The sequence below is a fragment of the Eublepharis macularius genome, chromosome 4, assembly GCF_028583425.1.
Source record: "Eublepharis macularius isolate TG4126 chromosome 4, MPM_Emac_v1.0, whole genome shotgun sequence".
In the NCBI taxonomy this organism is placed as follows: Eukaryota; Metazoa; Chordata; class Lepidosauria; order Squamata; family Eublepharidae; genus Eublepharis; species Eublepharis macularius.
The window spans coordinates 11,316,532-11,340,757 of NC_072793.1; the positions used below are offsets into that span (position 1 = coordinate 11,316,532).

The following is a 24,226-nucleotide window of genomic DNA, read 5'->3' on the forward strand; positions in this document are numbered from 1 at the left end:
TTCTATGAAATACTTTATTTGCCCAAGCAACAACACCCTTGTTCATTTAACAACACAATTTATTCAGTTACGACCCATTTCCTCTGATCAAAGAGATCTGCAGGCTAAAGAAGAGAAGGAAGATAGGAGTATTTATTCTCAAAACATTCGTTGATAGTACATTCAAGTAGCCACATCAGATGAGACAAATGTAATGTTTTTTTTAAAAACATCACCACCACAATCTGTTTCCCGATTAGTTCATGCTAATATTCTGGAATAAAGAACACAGACACAGGAACGGAGAAAACAAGGCCCAAGCAAATAAGTAAACAGCCTTTAAAATATTCTTAAATAGGGTTGGTTTATAGCCATAGAACCACAATGACAAAAAATGTAAAACATTTTATTGGCTTTTAACGAATTATGTTAACACTTTGGCAAGCATTTCAGTGTTAAAATCTCATCCTATTCTCAGTGTTTAAAACAAGTCCACAACGCAAACCATAGCATGTGTTCTTCTAGGCTGCTAACTGCTATAGCTTTCTGAGGGTCCTCAGAGCCTCTTGCCTAAAACAGTCTCTTCCTTTTCTCCAGTGGAGGTGGAGGCCTGGCCAGCGAGGAGCTCATGAACTAAGGATGCTCCAAAAACATCTGTCATGTCTCAGGGGAGTACGGGAAGTATTCTTTCTTCACATCAAGCATGGCAAGGTCAGAGAGAACACGCATCATTTCTGAGGGCCTAGCACCAAAGAAGAACAAAGATGGCAGCACAGGTTCCGGGTTGGTAGGGCCAGGGACCCAGCTACACTAGTGGCCAAAATTGTGGAAACCTTTTGGAAAAAGTGCATTTTTGAGGTTTGATGGCTCATAACACCACTTTTCTTTGGAGTAATACCATAAAATTATATATCAATGGAAAGATAATTTAATCAAGAATGTAATGCAACAAAGTTTGTTCAATTATCTGTATTCTATCAAATGTTATAGCCAAATAACCAGGAAAAGGAAGCACAACTTGCTTAGGTTGATATGAAGTAGCTTTTCTTCATTTGAATGTATCAGGTTGGTTGGTCGGTTTTGTGTTCTTTCATTTAGTGAGCTTGTAAAACGTAATAAAATTAAAGAAATGGCACAAAGAGTTGACTGGTCACCCAGAAAGTGATGTAAAATAGTACTATTAAGTGAACAAGGCTACAGTTATGAAGAAATTAGAAGCAAAATTGGTGGAAACTTAACCAAAGGTGGCATTTCTAAATTTTTGAAGAGGTATAAGGCAAGTCAGTCACTACAAAACCAGACTGGTAAAGGCAGGAAAAGGTGCACACAAGCAAGGGATGATAGAAGAATTGAGAGACTGAGCCTAGGTGACAGAAGAAAATCATCGGGGTGTATACAGAACGAAATGGCGCAATTCAATGTGAAGTTGAGTGCAAGGACTGTTTGGCGCAGACTGGAGGAATTTGGTCTTAATGCTAGAATTCCACACAAAAAAACATTGTTATCTCTCAAAAAAAGGTTGAAAAGATTAAACTGGGCTAAAACCCATGTTAACTGGACAGCGGAACAATGGGACAGTGTTATTTGGAGTGATGAGACCAAAATCTCCGTTTGGTAGTGATGGCATAAAACACGTGAGAAGAAGAATCGAAGAAGATTTGCATCCTGATTGCATTATATCTACTGTGAAACACCCAGTTAGTGTTATGATATGGGGTTGTATGACATCAAAAGGTGTGGGCAGAATTTGCGTGATAAATGGCAATATAAATGTCCAAAAATACATAAATGAAATACTTGAGCCCAAACTGAAGCCTTCCACACGTGATCTTTTCCAAGATAATGAAGCATTTATATTTCAACAAGATTAAGCTCCATGTCATGTTGCTGCTGGGTGCAAAAAGTGGTTTCAAGATAATCATATTCCACTGTTGGAATGGCCTGGGGATAGCCCAGACCTTAACCCCATCGAAAATCTATGGAGCCGACTAAAGAAACTGGTTAGTGAGAAGCAACCCAGCAATAAACCGCAATTAATAGAAGCAATAACTCAGTCGTGGTTTCACATTATAACAGCTCCAGAACTAAAAAACTTGGTTCACTCCATGGGAAGGCGTTGTAAGGCCGTAATTAAAGCAAAAGGTTACCCAACTAAGTATTAACTGAATATGATGAGAATTGTTGTATAACTCATTTTTTCTATGCATTTCAATTTTCTTCTTTATAACTACTGTTCTAAAAAAAATTCCTTCATAAAAGTTATTGCATTACATTCTTGATTAAATTATCTTTCCATTGATATATAATTTTATGGTATTACTCCCCAAAAAAGTGGTGTTATGAGCTATCAAACCTTAAAAATACACTTTTTCCAAAAGGTTTCCACAATTTTGGCCACTAGTGTAGGGTTGCCAGGTCCCTCAAGTCTCCCAGCGGGAGACTGGGACGCTGGCTCCTACCCTGTCACTGCTCTTGATGTCGGGGCTGCACGCACGCTTTGCACACACACGCATTCCCGGTGCACGTGATGACATCACTTCTGGGAGTGATGTCATCATGCAGGGTCAAAGGGCACCCCTGCGAGACAATGTCACGCGCACTGGGGAGGGGCAGAGAGAGCGGGCGGCCACCACCACGCCCCTTGTCCCTGCTGGTGCGGGCTGCACAGGGGCAGCGGTGGCCACAGCGAGAGAGCGAGCTGTGGTGGCCATGGCCTGCTCTCTTGCTGCGGCCGCCCCTGTGCAGCCTGCACCGGCAGGGACAAGGGGTGAGGAGGCAGCAGCGGCGGTGGCGAGAGAGCAGGCCATGGCCACCACAGCTCGCTCTCTCACCGCCACCGCGCCCCTTGTCCTTGCCAGTGCCGGCTGCACAGGGGCGGCTGTGGCAAGAGAGCAGGCCGCCGGGGCCGCAGTGAGAGTGGCCTGCTCTTGCCACCGCTGTCTGCTCTCTCTCTGCATGCCCCCCCCCGCCGGCCTGGTAAGTGGGCGCAGGGGGGGGGATCAGGGGATCCCTTACCCCGGGCAGGGGGGATGGCAACCCTAGACCCAGCAACCATCTGACCCCAGTAAAATGTAATGCCAGTCAAGCCGAAGTTTACTGTCATAAAAACATACAGTCTAATCTAATCTAAAAACAACAATTATAATGTTAGTTTTTCAGGGCAATTTAAAATCTGCTCTTGTGAGTTTCGTCAGACTTCTAATCTAACATTTTCTCGGTAGAAGCCTATCCACAGGATGCTGCAAGCTATCAAAAATACCTTTGGGAAGAAAAGCAACAGTGATCTTATGGGCCATTTGAAGACAGCCAGTGTTAGCTTGGCTTGGAAAAGGTGGCAAAAATGTTGTCGTGTGCCTTGCTGTACCCCCCTCCCATGTAAAGATATCCCGTGAGAGCTAGGCATAGCGGCCTTTTCATTCAGAACCCTAAAACCACTCAGTACAGGATAGTTTCACAAACTTCACTTTGAATCTATCATGTTAGTAAATGATTTTAAGGACTGTAGAAGTGCGAGTGGAGCAAAATTTAAGGACACGTGCCAATTGGACAGGAACATGATGTGAGAAGATAAGCGGTAGTTAAGAAAACATTCAGACAAAGATGGGTGATCGTGCCCATTTCCGGCACAGAACTAAAATGTAGTATACGTGTATGGGTAGTCCTGAAAAGTACAAGTTCTCCATGAAATACAAATATAAATGTATTGAAGACCATATTCCTCCCGCAGTGCTCAGCATCACACGTTAAAAGTACATTTCAGTGGCTAACCTTAACTTGGTTTCACAGTCTGTGCTCCAGCCTAGTATCCATCTCTTCTCCTCAATATTGGCTGCTTTGCCTCAGAGTAGGTCAGTAGGAGGTAAAAAGGGAACAATCAGGTGGTAGAGGAAGAGTCACCCTCCAGTCCTACACCCATTATCTCTTGCTGCTTCGCCGAGTCTCTTTACCATTGCTGACTGGGTTGGAGGAGGAACCTGTTCCCGATGACCCCCCGCTCTGGTGGTTGGGCTGACTTCGGGTGATGCGACCGCTTGTCGGATGGGTGGGGACACTTGGTGGATGTGTGGAGCTGCCAGGGGTAATCAATCCATTGCCATTCTGATTATCAGAGGCTTAAAAACAAGAAAAGGAGAAATATTATTGAAGCCATAGAGACTGGGATGCATTAAAAACTGTAGTTAATATGGAAGATCAGTAGTTCTAAATTTGTTAGTAAATGCAGTAACTGGATGAAAATATATTTTAAATAAATGCTGACTTATATAGACTATTGAATACTCAATTTCTTGTGAAGGGAGAGAAACAAGCAAACAGTTTTGGAAAAGAGAATAAATGTGGAATGTTGGAATGAAAAATATGATCAGAACATTTGTTGATATATTGCTGTTCTTTTCTTTTTATAAATATATTTTATTTTATTAAAACAAAAAGGGAGTACAGAAAAAGAAAGGGGAAAAAGGGAACAAGTAAGACAAATATAAAGGTGTGTGCTACAAGGATTTTAAAATACAGAGTACGAAAGTCATAACCTTTATAGATATTAGAATAGTAATTGGAATAATAACTAAGCCTGTTTAGTGTATATTTTTCCAAATAAACAACATGTTCAAAGTTCAAACCTATTTCTACTCGTTATCTTAGTAATGAAAAAAATAACTAGAGTAAAAAATGCATTATTTCTTTATTGTTCCATCTAATCCTTTCCTTTTCTTAACAATAACAATTATTAACAATAATGTTTATTACTTAATGTAACTAACTGTCATAACCTTTAAGAGTATTAAGAAAAAGTACTGTTGAAGATTTTAACGTATTTCTACTCTTTATCTTAAAAAATGAAAGAATCCTTATTTCCCCTACATTTATCATTACCTTTTAGTTATGTTTCACTTAACAATAACCAGGGCTCTTAAAAATACCCACAAGACTGGGTATATTAAAGAATTCTTTTGGCCATTTTGGGCCAATTTTGGAGGAGGGTTCCCTCCGCACGGCAGCAGCCATTCCATGCTGATTCGGGCCTGATCCAGGACATTTTGGGCCTGTATTGTTCATTTTGTGCCCATTTTGACTCATTTTGGGCCCGAAACAGCAAGGATTGGGCAACTGCTGAGCGGGGGAGCGTTCCCCCACATGGCAGCAGCCTGTTCCAGGGAGATCTGGGCTGTTTCAGGCCTGTTTTGGCCATTTTGTGCCCATTTTAGCCCAATTCCAGCCCAAAATGGCCAGGATCGGGCCACTGCAGGGCAGGAGAGGGTTCCCTCGCATGGCAGTGGCCTGTTCCAGGCTTATTCAGGCCCAATCCAGGCCATTACCAGCCCGATCCATGCCGGATTTGGCCCAATTTGTGCCCAAAACGGCCTGGATCAGGCTGCTGCCGGACAGGGGAGTGCTCTCCTGCACAGCAGCAGCACATTCCAGGCTGATTTTGGCCCGAATCGGGCCTATGGAGTATAGGAGCACTCCTGGGGCCATGGCCTATATGATGATGTCACTTCCCAGAAGTGACATCATCGTGCGATCCTGACAGTAATAATTCTGCCTTTTTGCCTATATTTTAATATTATCTACCATACAGTCTATTCTATCAATTATCTTTATGCTATATTGCTGTTCTTGATACTTAAATTATGGGCATTCTGTTAAAATGTAAAATTAAAAAACACGTGGGTATGGAGTCATTTGCCTAAAATTTGCAGTGGTTCAGTGTCATAGTTTAGAACAAAGTCAAGCTATCTTGCCTGATTTACACACATAAGAGAATGAGGACCAAGGTAGGTAGGAAGAACTGTACCATGTCATACTGCATGTGAAGGAACACGTTGGAATGTTCTCCTATGTAAAAAGCTCGGTGCAAATAGAAAACCCACACAACTACTAAAATAATAGGTAGATGCTTTCTCTCTGCTGCATTAGTTTTCGATCTGCATGAATCTGTTTTATGGGAAGGAGGCCCTAGATGTCCCCAGTTCTTACTTATATCAAGTTTCTAACATCAGGATTCTCAATATATTTACAATGAGGCACATCTTACTCTGCATAGAACTGACTAGACATGTAGGAATCAGAGAGGCACAGAGTGCTTGCAGGCCATGGGCATATATTGCAGCACTTGTAGGCTAAAGAATACAGCAAGACAAGAAATCCTCCCACCTGCTTATGATTAAAGAAGTCAATATGGGCACCGCTCACTTCGGAGAGCTTACAGCCAAGCTACAAGTGATGAATGACACAGGCTGGACACTTGTCAGCTTCCCTCAAGTTTTGATGGGAAATGTAGGCATCCTGGTCTTGCAGCTGTAATGGAGAGCCAAGCTGTAAAACCAGAACGCCTACATTTCCCATCAAAACTTGAGGGAACCTGACAAGTGTCCAACCTGTACAATAGAAGAAAAAGAAGTGAGAGAGGCACAGTTGTGGGAATACTCGTAATTTACATATATTTTCTCAATTACAAAATCCACAATCGCTAAAATATTAGCGTTCAAATTCCCAGTCAGAATCAATCTTGCACCACAATGGGTAAGTACATAGTTCACAACGATTCAAGCTGTAGTATGATACGTTGTAGGCATTCGGAGCAAATGGCTATGCCAAGGGAACAGTAATACCATACAAAGTTCCGGTTGAGATCAATCCTAGACCACAATGGGTAATTCTACAAGCCAATATGTAACGCGTTGCCAAGGGACAACGATCAGAACAGGTGAATGGTAAAGTGGATAGATGGCAACGAGTACGAGCCGGCAGTCTTTCTTCGCTCATTTCAGACCAAAATGTCTTTCTTCAGGCCACCATGTCTGAAATTAACAATACACAATAATACTGCAAATGTCGCGTCAATGGCACAAAAATGTTACAAAATCACACGCCATACATTTACTTACATCAAGAAGAGAAATAATTAGTTCAATTCGATCGCCGTACCGCATAAGTAGCTCCATGTATTTTCGAGTGAAGTTCCAAACCCTCCCATTCCATTTAAAAGTACTCCTTAATTAATTAATTGGAGCACACCCAAACAAATTAATTAGGGTCCCATTGCACTTATTCCCACTCGAGGTTTATCAATTACAGACAATACATACATTTTTAATAAATATTTTTATAACAGTTTATATAAATAATCCTCCTGAAATTGCAAGGTCTCTTCACAAGGAAACTTACAAATGGGAACCAGGGTGAAAGGAGGGGAAAGAAAAGGAAGAACAGGAGGGGGGGGGAGGAACGAGAAGGAGTTGTTCAGAGAGATATTTAATTGTTTAAAGGAGCCTGTGTAAATCCATATATTCATAAGAAGGAAGAAAAATCAATATCATGGTTGAGACCATGAGGAATCATAGTATTTAACCGGAAAATCCATCTAATTTCGGCTTGAAGTAGAGACTTGAGATGATAGCCTGGTTTTGGTATGGTCTCTAAGACTGAAAATTTAAAGGTTCTATCATTTAGATGTACTGACTGAAAGTGTTGGTACAGGGGTGTGTCCAGATTGTGGTTTTTAATTCTTGAAATGTGCTCTTGAATACGGAAGCGGACTGGGCGAGTGGTACATCCCACATATAGGAGACCGCAAAAGTTTGTTGGTGTACTCTGACTTTAGGAAAGGGACGGAAAAGAATGATCTTCCAACGGGGCATTTCCCCTGTGGTCACTGCAGCGTATGTAGTCTCTGTATTAATTTGAAACAGATCTCCTATTCCCTCACGGGTAAACCGCTTTATTCCAGGTCATTCTCCACATGTAACACCCCTAATGTCATTTATCTCCTTCTGTGCAACTGCAGTCTCCTGTATGTGGGATGTACCACTCGCCCAGTCCGCCTCCGTATTCAAGACCACATTTCAAGAATTAAAAAACACAATCTGGACACACCCTTGTACCAACACTTTTAGTCAGTACATCTAAATGATAGAACCTTTAAATTTTCAGTCTTAGAGACCATACCAAAACCAGGCTATCATCTCAAGTCTCTACTTCAAGCCGAAATTAGATGGATTTTCCGGTTAAATACTATGATTCCTCATGGTCTCAACCATGATATTGATTTTTCTTCCTTCTTATGAATATATGGATTTACACAGGCTCCTTTAAACAATTAAATATCTCTCTGAACAACTCCTTCTCGTTCCTTCCCCCCCCCCCTCCTGTTCTTCCTTTTCTTTCCCCTCCTTTCACTCTGGTTCCCATTTGTAAGTTTCCTTGTGAAGAGACCTTGCAATTTCAGGAGGATTATTTATATAAACTGTTATAAAAATATTTATTAAAAATGGTTGTTGTGGGTTTTCCGGGCTGTATTGCCGTGGTCTTGGCATTGTAGTTCCTGACGTTTCGCCAGCAGCTGTGGCTGGCATCTTCAGAGGTGTAGCACCAAAAGCCTTCGACAATTTATTAAAAATGTATGTATTGTCTGTAATGGATAAACCTTGAGTGGGAATAAGTGCAATGGGACCCTAATTAATTTGTTTGGGTGTGCTCCAATTAATTAATTAAGGAGTACTGTTAAATGGAATGGGAGGGTTTGGAACTTCACTCGAAAATACATGGAGCTACTTATGTGGTATGGCGATCGAATTGAACTAATTATTTCTCTTCTTGATGTAAGTAAATGTATGGCGTGTGATTTTGTAACATTTTTGTGCCATTGACGCGACATTTGCAGTATTATTGTGTATTGTTAATTTCAGACATGGTGGCCTGAAGAAAGACATTTTGGTCTGAAACGAGCGAAGAAAGACTGCCGGCTCGTACTCGTTGCCATCTATCCACTTTACCATTCACCTGTTCTGATCGTTGTCCCTTGGCAACGTGTTACATATTGACTTGTAGAATTACCCATTGTGGTCTAGGATTGATCTCAACTGGAACTTTGTATGGTATTACTGTTCCCTTGGCATAGCCATTTACTCCGAATGCCTACAACGTATCATACTACAGCTTGAATCGTTGTGAACTATGTACTTATCCATTGTGGTGCAAGATTGATTCTGACTGGGAATTTGAACGCTAATATTATAGCGATTGTGGATTTTGTAATTGAGAAAATATATGTAAATTACGAGTATTCCCACAACTGTGCCTCTCTCACTTCTTTTTCTTCTATTGTACTATTTATGTGGAAGTGAACCCCCCCCCCACTTTTTCCCTCAAGTGTCCAACCTGTGTCAGGCATCACTTGTAGCTTGGCTCTCAGTCTGCTTAGCTAAAGGGGCTGCCTACCTGCTGCAGATGAGGAGGAGGGACCCGGTGTGGTTTGGCTGGCTGCAGGTGTTGAATTGTCATTCTGCATCTGAGGAAGACAATCAAGATTACTCACATATTCTGCCAAAAGCAAAGGCTCCCTCGATGCAGCTGTTTTTTTATGAGAATGTAAAGTATTTATTTTAGTTACTTCATTTTGGAAAGCCTCGGTGATTCTTTCTCTACAAAAATGTAGAAAACAATTCAATCAGCACCGGACCCCTGGTAACTATGCAAGAGGACAAGGGTCACAGAAATTAGGAAACTATGAAAGCAGAAAACTGTCAAAAGGGCTGATATAATGTAACAAATGTGGGAAGTGGATTACTTTTGTAACAAGACGGTGCAGTAGAAGCAAGATGATACAAACAATAAACATTGCAACCGGCTGTAATCCTATTCCCTCCTGGACTGTTCCACTATACTGCAGTTCTGATCCCTTTATAAGAATGTCCTCTGGGACATTTCTGTCTTGCATATTATATGGCACAATAGACAGGGCTTTTTTTCAGCTGGAACGTGGTAGAACGGAGTTGCGGCACCGCTTGAAAATGGTCACATGGCCGGTGGCCCCGCCCCCTGATCTCCAGACAGAGGGGAGTTGAGATTGCCCTCCGCACTGCCAGCGCAAACTCCCCTCTGTCTGGAGATCAGGGGGCAGGGCCGCCGGCCATGTGACCATTTTTGCCAAGGGCAATTTAAACTTTAAAAAACTCCCCCCTTGTTCCAGCTGACATCCCAAAGTAACATCATTGTGTGGTCCTGACATCCCAAAGTGACATCATTGTGTGGTCCTGAATTCCACCACCTCTTTTCCCAGAAAAAAAAGCCCTGACAATAGAAGTGTGGAAGCCTTCCTGATGGTGGCAGTCTCTCAAATGCATACTGGAAACCAATCGAATTAGAACAGGATCAGAGGAGAAGGAAAGTAAGAGGGTAAACGATGGATGTTACAAACAGACTATTCAGAAGGTAGAGCCCTAAAGCTTTGCCCTGGAATCAGTAGAGTTGCCAAATCCATAACCTGAAAGGATCCTGAATCTTTAAGAACTGCTGAAAAGGAATGTTCAATGTGTACATTCTTCCTCTCATTGTAGCACCATGATGGAAAAAAGCCATACCCAATGAAGCTCTACCTAAAATGCTACTCTTAAAGGCTCAGATGCCCTCCCTAAATTGTGGACCAGGTAAATCTCTGGACAAGCTTCCCAAAGAGTTGCTCTTTGGTGTTGCTATTCCAAAGCTTCCTTTTCACTTTCATTGCTCAGGCCTGGTAAATCTATCAGCAAGCTGTCGCAAAGTATAAATAAGTGTGGGAGCACAGAGGACAGGAGAAGTAGAAGTGGGTGGTAATAGGAATCAAATGAAAAAAATGTCTACTGCATGGCTCTAGTAGTAGAAGGAAAATTGAGATTTCAGAGTAGCCAGTTTTCCTGTGGCAAAAGAATATAAAAAGGTACCCTGTGGCCGAATAAGGAACAGCCCTAGGAGTGGGAAACGCATGGAAACATCAGATACTCCCACAGTTTGAGCCCAAGTTATGTTGCTTGCCAGCATCAGTTAAGACAATCCTGTTATACTCACATTTTTGTTTTGTGACTGTTGGGCCACATACTCTGGGTTTGGCTCACTGAAATTTGGCACTTCAGAATACACCATGCAAAACCTGTGGTGGGAGAGATTGCAGATGAAGTGGTCAGCAAAGTGGTGGATGTATTGACCACACCTCCTTTCTCGCTTTTTGCAAGGTGTGCAGTACTATGAGCAGCAAGGTACAGGTATCACAGGTTAAATAGCAGCAGTGATATTAATCCTGAAAATAGCCCATGTTTCAGATCTCTTTTAGGCCTGGACTTGGCAGATATCAGTAGAACTAAAAAAGTTGGCCATAGTCTGCACTACAGAGTTTTTCCCTCCTTTTTTAAAAGTCACATGCTCAAAGTCCCAGAACCAAAACCTGACAACAGGCAAATTTATTCAGGCTATGCTGTCAGATTAGCTGTCAGAATAGCAGTATCTGGCACATTACTAAAAAGGAAAGTGAGCAACAGAGAGATGGGCAGCAACTGTTATGCAACTTCTCCCAGCAGAATTCTGTTAAAGGCAAGAATGTGCTCGAAGACCTGATTCCAGTTCCACACACGCACCACAGCCCTCGTTTGTACAGGTGACCCACATGAAGAAAGCGGCATGGTGCAAGCAGAAGAAAGAAAAAACTCAAGAACATTAGACTGTAGGATTTTTCATGGAACCATTTTTGGGAAATATGGGACTAAATCATAAGGGGAAGTATCTCAGAATGCAGTCAAAATGTGAAGGGACACTTTGAGAGGTCTATTCCACAAAACAGAGAAGCATTTGTCCTGCAGAACTGCAGTGGCAGGCTAAGCAGGTGGTATAGCTTTGCTTAGGATGGCAGTTCCCTTGGTACAGAATGCTGTGGCCAGAATGCTGACTGGAGTGGTTTGTAGGGATGATATCACTTCAGTCTTGTTCCATCTACACTGGCTCCTAATTTGCTTCCAGGCTCAGTTAAATGTGCTTGTGGCCAGCATTCCTTAAAGACTGCCACCTCCCAAATGAACCTACCCATTCACTTCAGTCGTCTTCAGAGGCCTTGTTTCTCCACCCCCTGCCATCTGAGGCTAAATGCGTGGCGACCCATGGAAGAGCCTTCTCAGTCGTGGCGCCAAAATGTTGCAACTCCCTCCTCAAGATTTGCCTGACCCTTTCGACTGCTGTCTTCCGCCAGCGGATGAAGACTTTTTGTTTTGTTTGGCATACCCCCAATAATTGTTATTGGCCCTCCTCCCTGTTCTTGGTGTTGTGTGTTTGTGTTCTTACTGAATTATTTTTATGCTATTTTAAATTTAATTGTTTAAAATATTGTTTTAGATTTTTTAATGTTCACTGCCTTGGGGAGCCTATTTGAGTAGAAAGGCAGCGTACAAATGTTTTAAATAACAACAATGGTTCTAGACCTTTGTTCCTTGGCTATGGTGCTTTATTATTCCAAAGCCACACCAGTCTCTCAAGATTCAAGATCTTTACCAACTATATTAAAGTATTTACCATCATGTAAACACCAAAGATATATATTTGCCCTGGAAATCTGGGGAGCTGCTTCAATGATTTCAGGGTAGAAATCTCTCTGGAACAAAACTATTGTTTTGGGAAAGCTAGGCTTTGCATCTGAACTATCAAGCCCACCTAACCCAACCCCAGAAAGCAACCTTGGGATACGCTATAGCTCTTACTCTCCAACTTTCTGTAGATCTCCTCCACGTCCAGTGTACAGAGTCAGGCAACCTTTGAAAACAGATGCATATCTGGATAGAAAGAAAGCCATGTTTAATGTCAGTAGCACAAAAGCCCTCGAATATGGAAGATATACTAAACTCAGAAACATCTGATTCTGGATGCTCTTGGAACATTGCATGGGTCGCTATTTTCTGTCTGTACTACACGTTAGTCTGCTTGGCTTCTGATTTAAGCCGACTGAGCTTCCGTTGTCTTGTATAATAATGCATGCAATTGAAGTGCGGTTCACAGTGCCATTCTAGGCAGAATTAACACCCTTCTAATTCCACTGAAGTCAACAGGTAACTTTCTTAGGATTGCACAGCAAGTATGCTTTAAGTCTCAATGAAATCAGCAGGACATAAAATGCTGGGAAACAAACAAGTACCCAGTTCATCAGGGCTGGCTCTAGAGGATGGCACAGTTGTTCATTTGCCCGGGCTTCAAGCCTAGCAAAGGATCCTCCACTCTTCTACCAAGGCTGCATTTTCACTCTGAACTTCATGGGTGCTCCGAGTGGGAGATTCCTGCTTGCCCAATCTACATCATTCAGGTTAAGGGGCCCACGGCCAGATGGTTCACCAAATCATGGGTCCAGCACTGCACTTTGTTCTGGATTATTTTAAACAAAGCAACAGGATAGTTAAATATTTCTTTTAGAAAAATGCTATTATTTTATTGTGCCTACTTACCTACATGAAATAGTTACAGCTTGAAAATACCAGGCTATGCATCCAGAATGCATGTTTTATTATAAGGAGAGGACTGGGAAAACAAAATGCCCTGGAACAAGCCAAGCTGAGCAGCCCTTGTGGCACTACGCCAATGCGACAGGGGCTCAGCAGAGCCAGCAACAAGCATTCGCTCATCCACTGCTTTTTCCTTCAAGCTGACAGCAGTACAGGAGACAATGGGTGAGCTGACTTGAATGAATAGCCTCTGAGGTGTCGGAAGAATTGCTGGGTCTTGGCTGGGCTGACAACAGGCCACCAGCAACCGACCCTCTAGCTCAGAGGCCCACTGGAAAATTTCCCCATAAACTCAATGGCCGGTCTGCCTCTGTTGGTTATTTTGACAGGTGGGGACGGTGCTGCACACAATTACAAAATGCTCTTACCACAAGCATGTTTCCAAACAATCTCCACTCTTGTAAATTATCTAAGTCCCTATTGTAAGCCTTGCAAAAATAAGATTAAGGAGCCATGGACTCCTACACTATTTCCCAGCTATACTTCCCCAAGTTTTTTGCACTATTATGTGGGATGGATTTATATAGATTACTACCCTCAGGGCAGAAACAGGTTTACTGAGATTGAGAAATACTTGCATCTTTCTTAGAGGCTACCATTGTTCGTGGCCGTTCTCATAGGACATTTTTAGACATCAGGATAATTGTGGGTGCAACTGTAAATCCTAACAATATGAGAACCACCTCTCCAGAAGGAACCCACACAAAGCTTTTGAAAGGGATCATAAATGCCTTTAATGCACTTCTAAGTCACGAAGCACTGCAGACACAGTAATGTACTTGTGTGGATATGTCAGCAAACCGAAGTGGAATATATGAGCTGGCAGGTCTACAGCACACATGGCTGCCTTTTGCTTATGAAAAGCAAAAGAAGTCCCTTCCTTCACGTGCTCCTTGTTCTGTGATAAAGCTGCTGTGCAGATGTGCTCTTGGGTTCTGTACACGCTAAGGCTGCCATCCAGAAGAATGTTAAAAACTACTGTAATGGATCAGACTGAAGAGCCGTCTTACCCAACCATCTGTTTCTGACTGTGGCCCCCCAGAAGCGTCAGAGAAGCATGAAGGCAATAACTATTTGTTTTCAGCACCTGGTATTCAGAAGCAAAGAAGCAGATGCTCTAAAACGAAGAACTGCCACTTCTTGTGTAATCACTTCACTGTCACAACGTTAAATCAAAGCATAGAGAAGGTACTGAAAAGGGTCCCTCTCCAGCAGGGCTTTTTTTCTGGAAAAAGAGGTGGTGGAACTCAGTGGGTTGCCCTTGGAGAAAATGGTCACATGGCTGGTGGCCCCGCCCCCTGATCTCCAGACAGAGGGGAGTTGAGATTGCCCTCTGTGCCGCTCCAAACTCCCCTCTGTCTGGAGATCAGGGGGCGGGGCCACCAGCCATGTGACCATTTTCAAGAGGTCCCGGAACACCATTCCACCACATTCCAACTGAAAAAAAGCCCTGCTCTCCAGTATTTTTTCAGAAGCCACCACATAAATGTGCCACAGATGGTGTGCAAGGAATGAGATACACCAGCACTGATCTCTATCCCTCCTCAAGTGACATGCTTGATCCTGCCCTGAATATGAATGTTCTCTTCACAATTCCCACTTTGCCAAGCGACATCTCTTCAACCAGTCAGACCACCACAGACAGGGAAACTGGGAAGGGTACTGAAATCCAAAACGTTTGGTGAGAAACATAGCTGCTGAAAAAACTAGCTCAAAGACAAATTAACAGGATACGCCTGTGCACAGTTTCACAAGCTTACACCTATTGAAATCAATGGAATATGACTGGAGTAATTCCATATAGAATTGCACAACCGATCATGCAGACTTTAAAAAGTTATGCTGGTTAAGGTGCTACGAAAAACGAGAGCTTACCTAATCCAAATAGTATTTTTTGGTCTTTTTCTATAAGTGAGAGAAATTAGAATGCATTGCAGCTAGTTAAAATAGGTCATTTGAACCTATTGCAGCTTCAGCCGTTATTTTGGCCTAGACAGCCAACCCTCTCAGTGAAGGAAATGCAAGTATTTTGTAACACAGGAAAAGCTGCACGAGTTTTTCCTTTTAGAAGCACACAGATCAGATGGCCGAAACATGTCATGGCTGCCGCACCCATGTAGGTATGGTGAATTTATTTATTTTAGAACAGAGCAAAGAGTCCAGTAGCGCCTATAAGACGTAACAAAATTTGTGGTAGGGTATGAGCTTTTGTGAGCCACAGCTCACTTCTTCAGATAGCTGTGTTTCACGAAAGCTCATACTCTACTACAAATTTTGTTACGTCTTATAGGCGCTACTGGACTCTTGCTCTTTTCTACTGCTACGGACAGACTAACGAAGCTACCCACCTTATTTATTTTACTTAATTTATACCCTGCCTATCTCCCCAGTGGGGACCCAAGTCAGCTTACATTATTCTCCTCTCCTCCATTTTTTCCTCACAACAAACCCTGTGAGGTAGGTCAGGCTGGGAGTATGCGAATGGCCCTAGGTCACCCGGTGAGCTTCTACGGCAGAGCGGGGAATCAAACCTGGGTTGCCCAGATCCTCGTCCATCACTCTAGCCACTATACACACTGACTCTCGATGTATCCACTAGGAAAAAATAAAGTACCATGCACATCAGAGACTCAGCCTTCCATGTTACTCATGGAAGGCTACTGTAGATGTGATGCAGCTTGTCCTATTACCAGGATTAAACCAGTGAGAATAAGCTGCAGAATCACATGCTTTTCCCTCTGCAGTCCATTCCACCTCCATCTTGACTTACTCCACAGAAAAGAACCATAGTAACCATTATGTTGGACCAGCCATCAAGCCATGATGAATGCAAACTAGGTTTTGAAATCCATGGCTGAAGAGAGAGCATTGGTCAATATTAAAATCTGTGACAACACAGCCGTGTTTAAGGTTAACAGAGAAAATCTGTGTTCAAGGAGAAGAGTTGGTGAGGTGGGAGTGTGCGACTGGGTGGTCTGTTCTAAATGCTGTGATCGAGGACCAAGCCACATAATGTCTACAGTGATCCAGAGAGGAGAAATTAATTAAACTTAAAAGTGTCTTCTTCATTCTGCAGAGGAAGCACACATTGAAAAAGCTGTTACCAGCAGAGTTTGGCAGCTAAGGGAAAATAGCCATCCCCTCTCCCTCCCTCCCTCCTCCTCCCTCTCCTTCACACACGTACGCAGAGATGGAGGTGAAAGGAGGACAGAAATCTACCATTTCAGCCCAATCTTTACCAGAAGTAAGTATGGAGTTGCTCCCGCAAAACTGTGAATAGGGCCACAGTTTTTAAAACTGTGGTAGAAATGCACTGTGATTTCAATGAGCTCAAATAGCTACACAGAGATTTTTTTCAGCAGGAACGTGGTGGAACGGAGTTCCGGAACCTCTTGAAAATGGTCACATGGCTGGTGGCCCCGCCCCCTGGTCTCCAGACAGAGGGGAGTTTAGATTGCCCTCCGCGCCACATGGCGCGGAGGGCAATCTCAACTCCCCTCTGTCTGGAGATCAGGGGGCGGGGCCACCAGCCATGTGACCATTTTCTCCAAGGGCAACCCACTGAGTTCCACCACCTCTTTCCCCAGAAAAAAAGCCCTGGCTACACTTGCTTCTTTCTTAGCAGCCTTGCGGCTAAACCAAAGAAATCATTCCCTTCCCCCACCCGTCCCACTCCAATTAGAAGGATGATCGATACCCTTTGGTGAGTCGGATGATGTCTCCTGGCTGAATTAGGTTGCCAACGTCATCCCACACAGAGATGTTTATGCTGCCAGTTTTGTCGGCTACTTTACACGTCCGCACTTCATGGCCATCCTTCGTCTTGGTTACCCGGCCTGGTAGTGGAGTAGTGACCATCATTTGATGTGATTCAGAGGACATTGCAGTTTTTATGCTGAAGCAACAATACTTACATCCCAACCCCAGCCCACAGAAGCTGTTAGACGCATTGTACTTTACCCCAGAAACAAATAGAAAAAAGGAAAGTGTGCCCTTATTGCCTCATAACAACAAACGGCCCCAAAGAGTACCAAATACTAAGGTTCAAAGTAAAAGGGACCAACTGTGGCCCAATAATAATAATAATGACATTCGATTTATATACTGCCCTTCAGGACAACAATGCCCACTCAGAGCAGTTTACAAAGTACAAAGTCATTATTATCCCCACAACAAAATACCCAGTGAGGTGGGTGGGGCTGACAGAGCTCCAGAGAGCCGTGACTAGCCCAAGGTCACCCAGCTGGCTTCAAGTGGAGGAGTGGGGAATCAAACCCGGCTCGCCAGAGTCCTGAGCTCTTAACCACTACACCAAACTGGCTCTGAAGTGCATATAACAAAGGTCTCTGGCTCCATCCCTGGCACCTCCCATTAAAAGGCTCAGGTTAAAAAGGTGATGCAAAAGACCTCTGCCTGAGACCTTAGAGAACCACTGCCAATCACAGTGGATAAACAGTAACCTTGACTCAATACAAGACAGCTTCATGAGTCCATTAACAAACGAGGTGAGAATATGCTGACATAAATGCTAACTGACAGCACCCAGTGGTCAGAATAGGACAACCTTTTTCTGAATCCACAGAACATTCTACTATACAGAAAACAGAATATACGTCATCATAAAGGGAGGTTGTCTGCTTACCCAATTCACAGTCTTATTTATCAGCATGTACCTATTACACACACCCCATTAGTACTCGTGCAACAGTCTCACTATTTTGACCATAAACAGAAGAAAGCCTATAGACCACCTTTCTTGGTTAATTTTGGTTGTGTATCACATTACTCAAGTGTGCAGAAAGGACAAATATACTGGAAGATCCATGAACGCATCCAACGTGTTTCTAAAGCAGTGGAGGGGGTCATTCCCTCATCTGGATCAGGCAAACAAGGAGTGATTCCGCACACGTTGGATAATGCACTTCCAATCCTCTTTATAGATCATTTGGAATGGATTTTTGTGTGCGGAACAAAAAATCCACCTCAAACTATTGATAAAGTGCATCGAAAGTGAATTATCCAATGTGTGCGGAATCAGCCAAAGTTTAACTACTTCTTCCCCATGTCATATTCTCAACTCCAAATTACTCCCTTTATCTTGCTAGAGAAAATATATTGCCTGCCTACTCATTTCCCCTAATGGAACAAATAGTTACTTCAAGATGCCACTTGAGATCTGAAACAACTACAGAGGTAACTGACTGAAAAGAACAGGCCTGCTTGGCCAGAGACTGTATGAATTATGGGTAAGTGTTGCCATTGTGAGGGCAAATCTACAAGGGCTTTTTTGTAGCACAAGTGCTAATGAAAAGGCCTCAAAGGTTAGCGGCAAGGCCAAGTGTTATATCTAATTCAGCTCTGATCTGGCTGTGGTTCTCATGAACTGATGGTATGAGCTCATGGTTATGCTATGTTGGCTTGATATAGCTGCAGAGTGTCAAGCTTACATATCATTACAGGGCACTGATTGGTTAATGAGATCTCCCCCAGGTTGCTAGGCAATTGGGAATAAATTGGAAAAGTCCATTTTGGTTTTTGCCTTGAGACTAGAGATGGGCACGAACCGAAATACGAACCAAAGTTCGTGACGAACCAGGCCAGTTCGTGGTTCATGAACCGCCATGAACTTTAGGCTGGTTCGTTTTTTGGTTCATCACTGCAAACAGCCTGGCACCGATCAATCAATTTCCTAGGCAACAGGGGATGGACTTCCTTGCAGACCTCTGCTGGCCCAGAAATGACGATTTGCTGACGTTTTCACAGACCAAACAAACTGGTTTGCGAACCAGGGCAGGTTCGTGAAAGTTTGTGAAATGCGACAAACCACGGACCTCATGGCTCGTTTTTTTCCCGGTTTGTGCCCACCCGTACTTGAGACCTCTTTGGGACCTTTATGAATCGCTTCAGGTATGGATGCCTTCTCACTCTTGGATTATATAACTTTTTATTTCATGCCTTGGATTTTGAAGCTGACTAAGAATGCTGTGTTACACCTATTAGTTACCAGTATGGCTTAGAATGACAAGACACTCTGCTGCATATGTATAGTATTAGGTCTAGATAGATCTTTTTTGTTTTGTCTATCCTTTTACACACTTCCCAATATATAACCTTTTAATAATGCACATTTATAATAAACAAAATACTCTCTATAACTGTGTGGTGTTTCTTCGATCTTTGGCTTCAGTCTAAACCAGTGCCCTAGCAGGTTTCTAACTCTTTTATGGAAACTCAGTAGAGAGGTAAAGTCTGGTAAGGCTCCAGGCTTGTTTTCCCCAGCCTCTGAACTAGGACTATTTGGGGGAAATAATGGGAGTACTACTACTGCAGTGTTCAGGGGTGTTCTTTTAGACTTGGGACTTTAACCCCTGCTTCTACTGGCTCTGGGCCAGAGGGTTTTGTTTTCTTATACTGACCACCTTGCGCTGCAGACTACTGGCTTATTTAATTCCACTTTCATTCCTTTTGCTACATATGGTATAAAGACCTGCTACTTGGGACTGGGAAGGGAGAGATTTCTTACTGCCTTAACTTGCAAACTAGTTTCATCTGCATAATCCCAGTTACTCTCCTTTGGGGGGTGGGGATCTGCACTAAGAGTTGCCACTGGCCCTAGACCTCTTTACCACAGCAGCCACTGCCTGGAAGTGATGGCTGGGACCAGCTGCTAAAACTAAGGTATCTCTTATCTATCTACCCCGCCTCCCCAGTGTTTTGTACTGCCACTACCTCCCCAAGTGGCAACATGGTTGGGTCTGAGATGCACCCCTGCAACTGTTGTATTGGTCTTTGGCTCAGTAGGCATTTTATTTTGTAGGGGTGTAGAATTCCCTCACCCTCAATTGCTGGTTCTAGAGGTTTCTTACAATTGTTGAAGGAAGTTTTTGACATCCAAGGGATATCAAGAAGGGCCTGGGTGCCAGTTTGAGCTCTGCAATAACAGGGATGTGAGTGATTGAGGTCTTGATGTGAGTAGTTGAAGTTTTGATGTATTCTGCATTTGAGTATTTATACTGTGATTTTAAAGTTTGTAAGCCACTTTGAGTCCTGTAATGCAGGATAAAAATAGTACATAAATATTTCAAATAAATAATAAGAGTTAACCCTCCCCTCCACACTGTTACCTCAAACCAAATCACTCCCCACTCCACCCCAGGCTGCTGGAGATCTGCTGAGAAATCTTCCAAATTCCTGTTGGGTTTGACTTATAGAATCTTAATAATAAAAATTATTAAGATTATAAAAATCTTAATAAGATTTTTATGAAATAAGTAAACTATCTGGCCTCCCATCTATTCTGTACAGGTTTTTAAAAACCAAAACTAACCATAATAATCTTTAAAAAAACAATAACACTTACCTGTCTCCAGTACAATGAATATAAGGTTTAGGTTTTTCAAGCCCGGTTTAATATCCTTCACCAAGGTTTCAGTCGTCATGTTGAATGCCTTTTGATTTCCAATATCTGAATAAACCGTTTTTGTAAAACATCTTAAAACCAGCCAGCAGAAAAAACAAAAAGAGTATTGCACTATATAAAAAACCTTGCTGTTGTTAATCTTAGACTCTGAACTTTATTTTGTGCCATCTTCTACTGACGGAGAAAGCACTGTTTCATACTCTTCATTTATGGAAGGTTCTACTAAGCAGATTCTTCTCTTCCATCCAGTTTCTGGCTGCCAATACTAGAATATTAAAACCCGTCACATGCAACTGATCACATTATTTTGTCAACTCAATGCAATTTAGATTCCTCCCACTTTCTCTGAGGGAAACTGCCGCAACTCCAAAACTTATGCAGGATGTAGAGCATTTTTAGTAATGAAGAATTTTTTAAAACTTGAAATGTGTCTGTTCTGTATGTTAATAATACAATATAAGAAGTCAAGGAGATTAGGTTATGAACTTACGATCAACTTGGCTCTTTCCTACAATTTTTAAATATACGAAATTCAAATACTGGTATTAGAGCCATGTAGCTCAGATCTCTGTTCTAGAAGATATGTTCTAAAATAGCTACAAAATAGGGACAGCTAACCAGGCAAGGGTTTCACACATCAAGTCCAAATATAAGTTCACGCACATCATGCCTTGGTGTAGTTTCATATCTTGTCTAATATCCTGAGAAACAGGTGGACCACATTTCTAGGGAGGCATGCAGGAGTACAGGTCTGTCTCTCTACACCACGGAATAATAGGAACTTCTGTCCAGGTTTTCCGCAAACCTGTATTACCTGTGTCACATGTACACCATGTGAACTGACCATCCACAGACTAGGTAGATACTTGTTTGAACTATTTTAACACTCCCTTCCCTGTCCAGCATGGAAACCGCTGAAAAACAGTTCCACATAGCAGAAACTCCGTATGGTGGCTGTAACTATTAGAAGCTGTTTACCATATAGGCCCCTGGAGAGGTCCATCACTACACGAAAATGGTGTTCAGTGGCCTTTCAACAAGGAACAATTTTATAATGTCCAACCAAAGTTGAATCAAAGTCGAATCAAAAGATATCACCATTTTGTACCATACATTTGAGGTATTTCAGATGCTCCTGCAGCAGTCCACATTAACAGAGAATTTAGAAATCACAAACATAATTTACAAATTAATATCACAACTTCCCTCTACATTGTCCTAAAAAATAATCAGATTGCTTACTTAAGATACATATAACCATTTATCCTTCTACCAACAATTATTACATGTTTTTTCCCCAGCACAGTACACAAAAATCTCGATCACTAGTATAAAGCTGGTTTCAAAAGAATAAGGCAAAGCCCCGTAAAAGGCAAAGCATCAAACCAGCTCTGATCCCACGCCACTGTAAGGGGGGGAAATCCCTCATTGTTTGTATACAATCCTCCATCACCATTCACATCAATGCAAACCAAGGGTAGCCCATTGTAAATTTTGGGCGGTGCATGTTTCCCTTCTGAGTGAAGCAGAGATTGATTTGCTAACGCTAAAGGACATTCCTCCATCATGATATTAAATCGGAACGAAAACAATGAGTTCAGACTACAATGAAACAACTTAGTAAAGGTGCTGGTGAACAGCTTTCCTCATAGAGAACATGGATTCTGTCTGTCCTGCAGCATTCACGCAAACTCCCCCCGCCCCCCGGCACAAAACAACAACGAACTTACTGAAATCTCACATCTCGCTTACTAACAGTTCTGAAGCTATTGATCACTTACGGGGTAAAAGAAAGTCCGCGACCACTTTTCCAGGGAAAGAGACCTGGTGGATCGTTCGGTTGCAGACATTCCAGGAAGTATCCTGCAGAGTCCAGAGCAGCCAATCGCGGCACAACGCTGTGCTTCGACATGCAGGAATGTTCCAATCTTTCAGCCAATTGGAAGGGGATGGAGTGTTAAAGCGACAGTGACACCGATTGGTGCACATTAAATTTGTCAGCAGGGGGTACTTGTTCTCTGACTCGCTGCTCCTAAGAATTCTCATCTATTTTGTAATATACGTTATGCACCGAGGACTTGGACCAAGTTTGCATCCATAGCCACACAAAAATCATGCACGAATAGCCACTCAAAATAATAATTTGTTTGCAGCTAAAGAATATTAAGAGAATAGATTTTGGCCTCTTCTTTCTTTCTTTCTTTCTTTCTTTCTTTCTTTCTTTCTTTCTTTCTTTCTTTCTTTCTTTCTTTCTTTCTTTCACGAGGAAATGCTGATACACTCAGTACCTGTAGAGCCAAATCAGAGTTCATTTCCTGCCACAAAGTTCCCAAAAGCAGATTGGTCTCTATTGCTGTAAATCAGTCTTATGTCTGGGGTCCACAGCCTATGTCTTCAGAGCCAAATGTGTCTCAGTATAGAATCAAATATTGCTCTTTTAAAAAGAAAATGAAATCTTTAAGCTATTTTGGAGGGGTAGGCGCAATGCTGGAATAATAAGTATGTGAAGGAAATGGCAGGAAAAGATGTCAATGGGACTTAAAGGGATTTTTAGAGATACTTAAAGAAAGGGAAACGACAGAGCTGAATAATTGCCAAATAGTAAAGAGTCCAGTAGCACCTTTAAGACTAACCAACTTTACTGTAGCATAAGCTTTCGAGAACCACAGTTCTCTTTGTCAGATGCAGTAATTCAAGTGCAAACCACATGCACATTTATGCCTGTGCACTCAACATTTTTACAGAGTGCTGGATCCTTGACCAGCTTGGCTGCTAAAATCTTGTAAAGACCACGTAAATTATCCCGTAATGTTGATCATAAATCAGCCACTAATTCAGGACACCATCCCTTGGCCATTCAAAGAGGTGGTCATCCACCTGCTATTTTAAAAACATCCCTAGACAATAATGATGTGGCTGGCTAGTTATTACCCAGTCTCTCTAATCTGCCCTTTCTGGGCAAAATGATTGAGAGAGCAGTAGCTGACCAACTCAGCTTCTTCTTAGATAACTCTTGTGCTCTAGCCCCTTTTCAGTCTGGTTTTTGGCTGGTCTATGAGACAGAGATGGCTCTGGTAGCTTTAGCTGATGAGTTTTGTCTGACTATGGATAAAGGTCTTGTATCTTTGTTGCTGCAGTCTTTTATACAAATAGTAAAGGCAAAGGGAGTCCCCTCTGCAAACACTGAGTCATTACTGACCCATGGGGGGACGTCGCATCACAACGTTGTCTTGGCAGACTTTTTACGGGGTGGTTTTCCATTGCCTTCTCCAGTCATCTACACTTTACCCCCAGGAAACTGGGTACTCATTTTACCAACCTCAGAAGGATGAGTCAACCTTGAGACAGCTACCTGAACCCGGGCTGCTTCCACACACGTTGGATAATCCACTTTCAATACTCTTTAGTGAACATTTGAAACTGATTTTCCGTGTGTGGAACAAAAAATCCACTTCAAAAGGATTGCAAAAGTGCATTGAAAGTGCATTATTCAACATGTGTGGAAATGGCCCCGGCTTCCACCGGGATCGAACTCAGG

The 24,226-nt window shown here is 42.5% G+C and overlaps 1 protein-coding gene across 1 annotated transcript; it reads right to left on the reverse strand.

Annotated features, from left to right (window-relative positions):
• On the reverse strand, positions 1 to 22,537 carry NABP2 (nucleic acid binding protein 2). The gene is made up of 7 exons (XM_054978875.1): positions 22,470 to 22,537; positions 20,629 to 20,733; positions 16,966 to 17,104; positions 12,477 to 12,548; positions 10,804 to 10,885; positions 9,199 to 9,268; positions 1 to 4,091 (listed from the first exon to the last, which is right to left on the reverse strand). Exons 2-7 carry the CDS (start codon positions 20,705 to 20,707, stop codon positions 3,895 to 3,897), a joined length of 639 nt encoding a protein of 212 aa, XP_054834850.1. The 5' UTR covers positions 20,708 to 20,733; positions 22,470 to 22,537; the 3' UTR covers positions 1 to 3,894.
• Between the last annotated feature and the right edge of the window lie 1,689 nt (positions 22,538 to 24,226).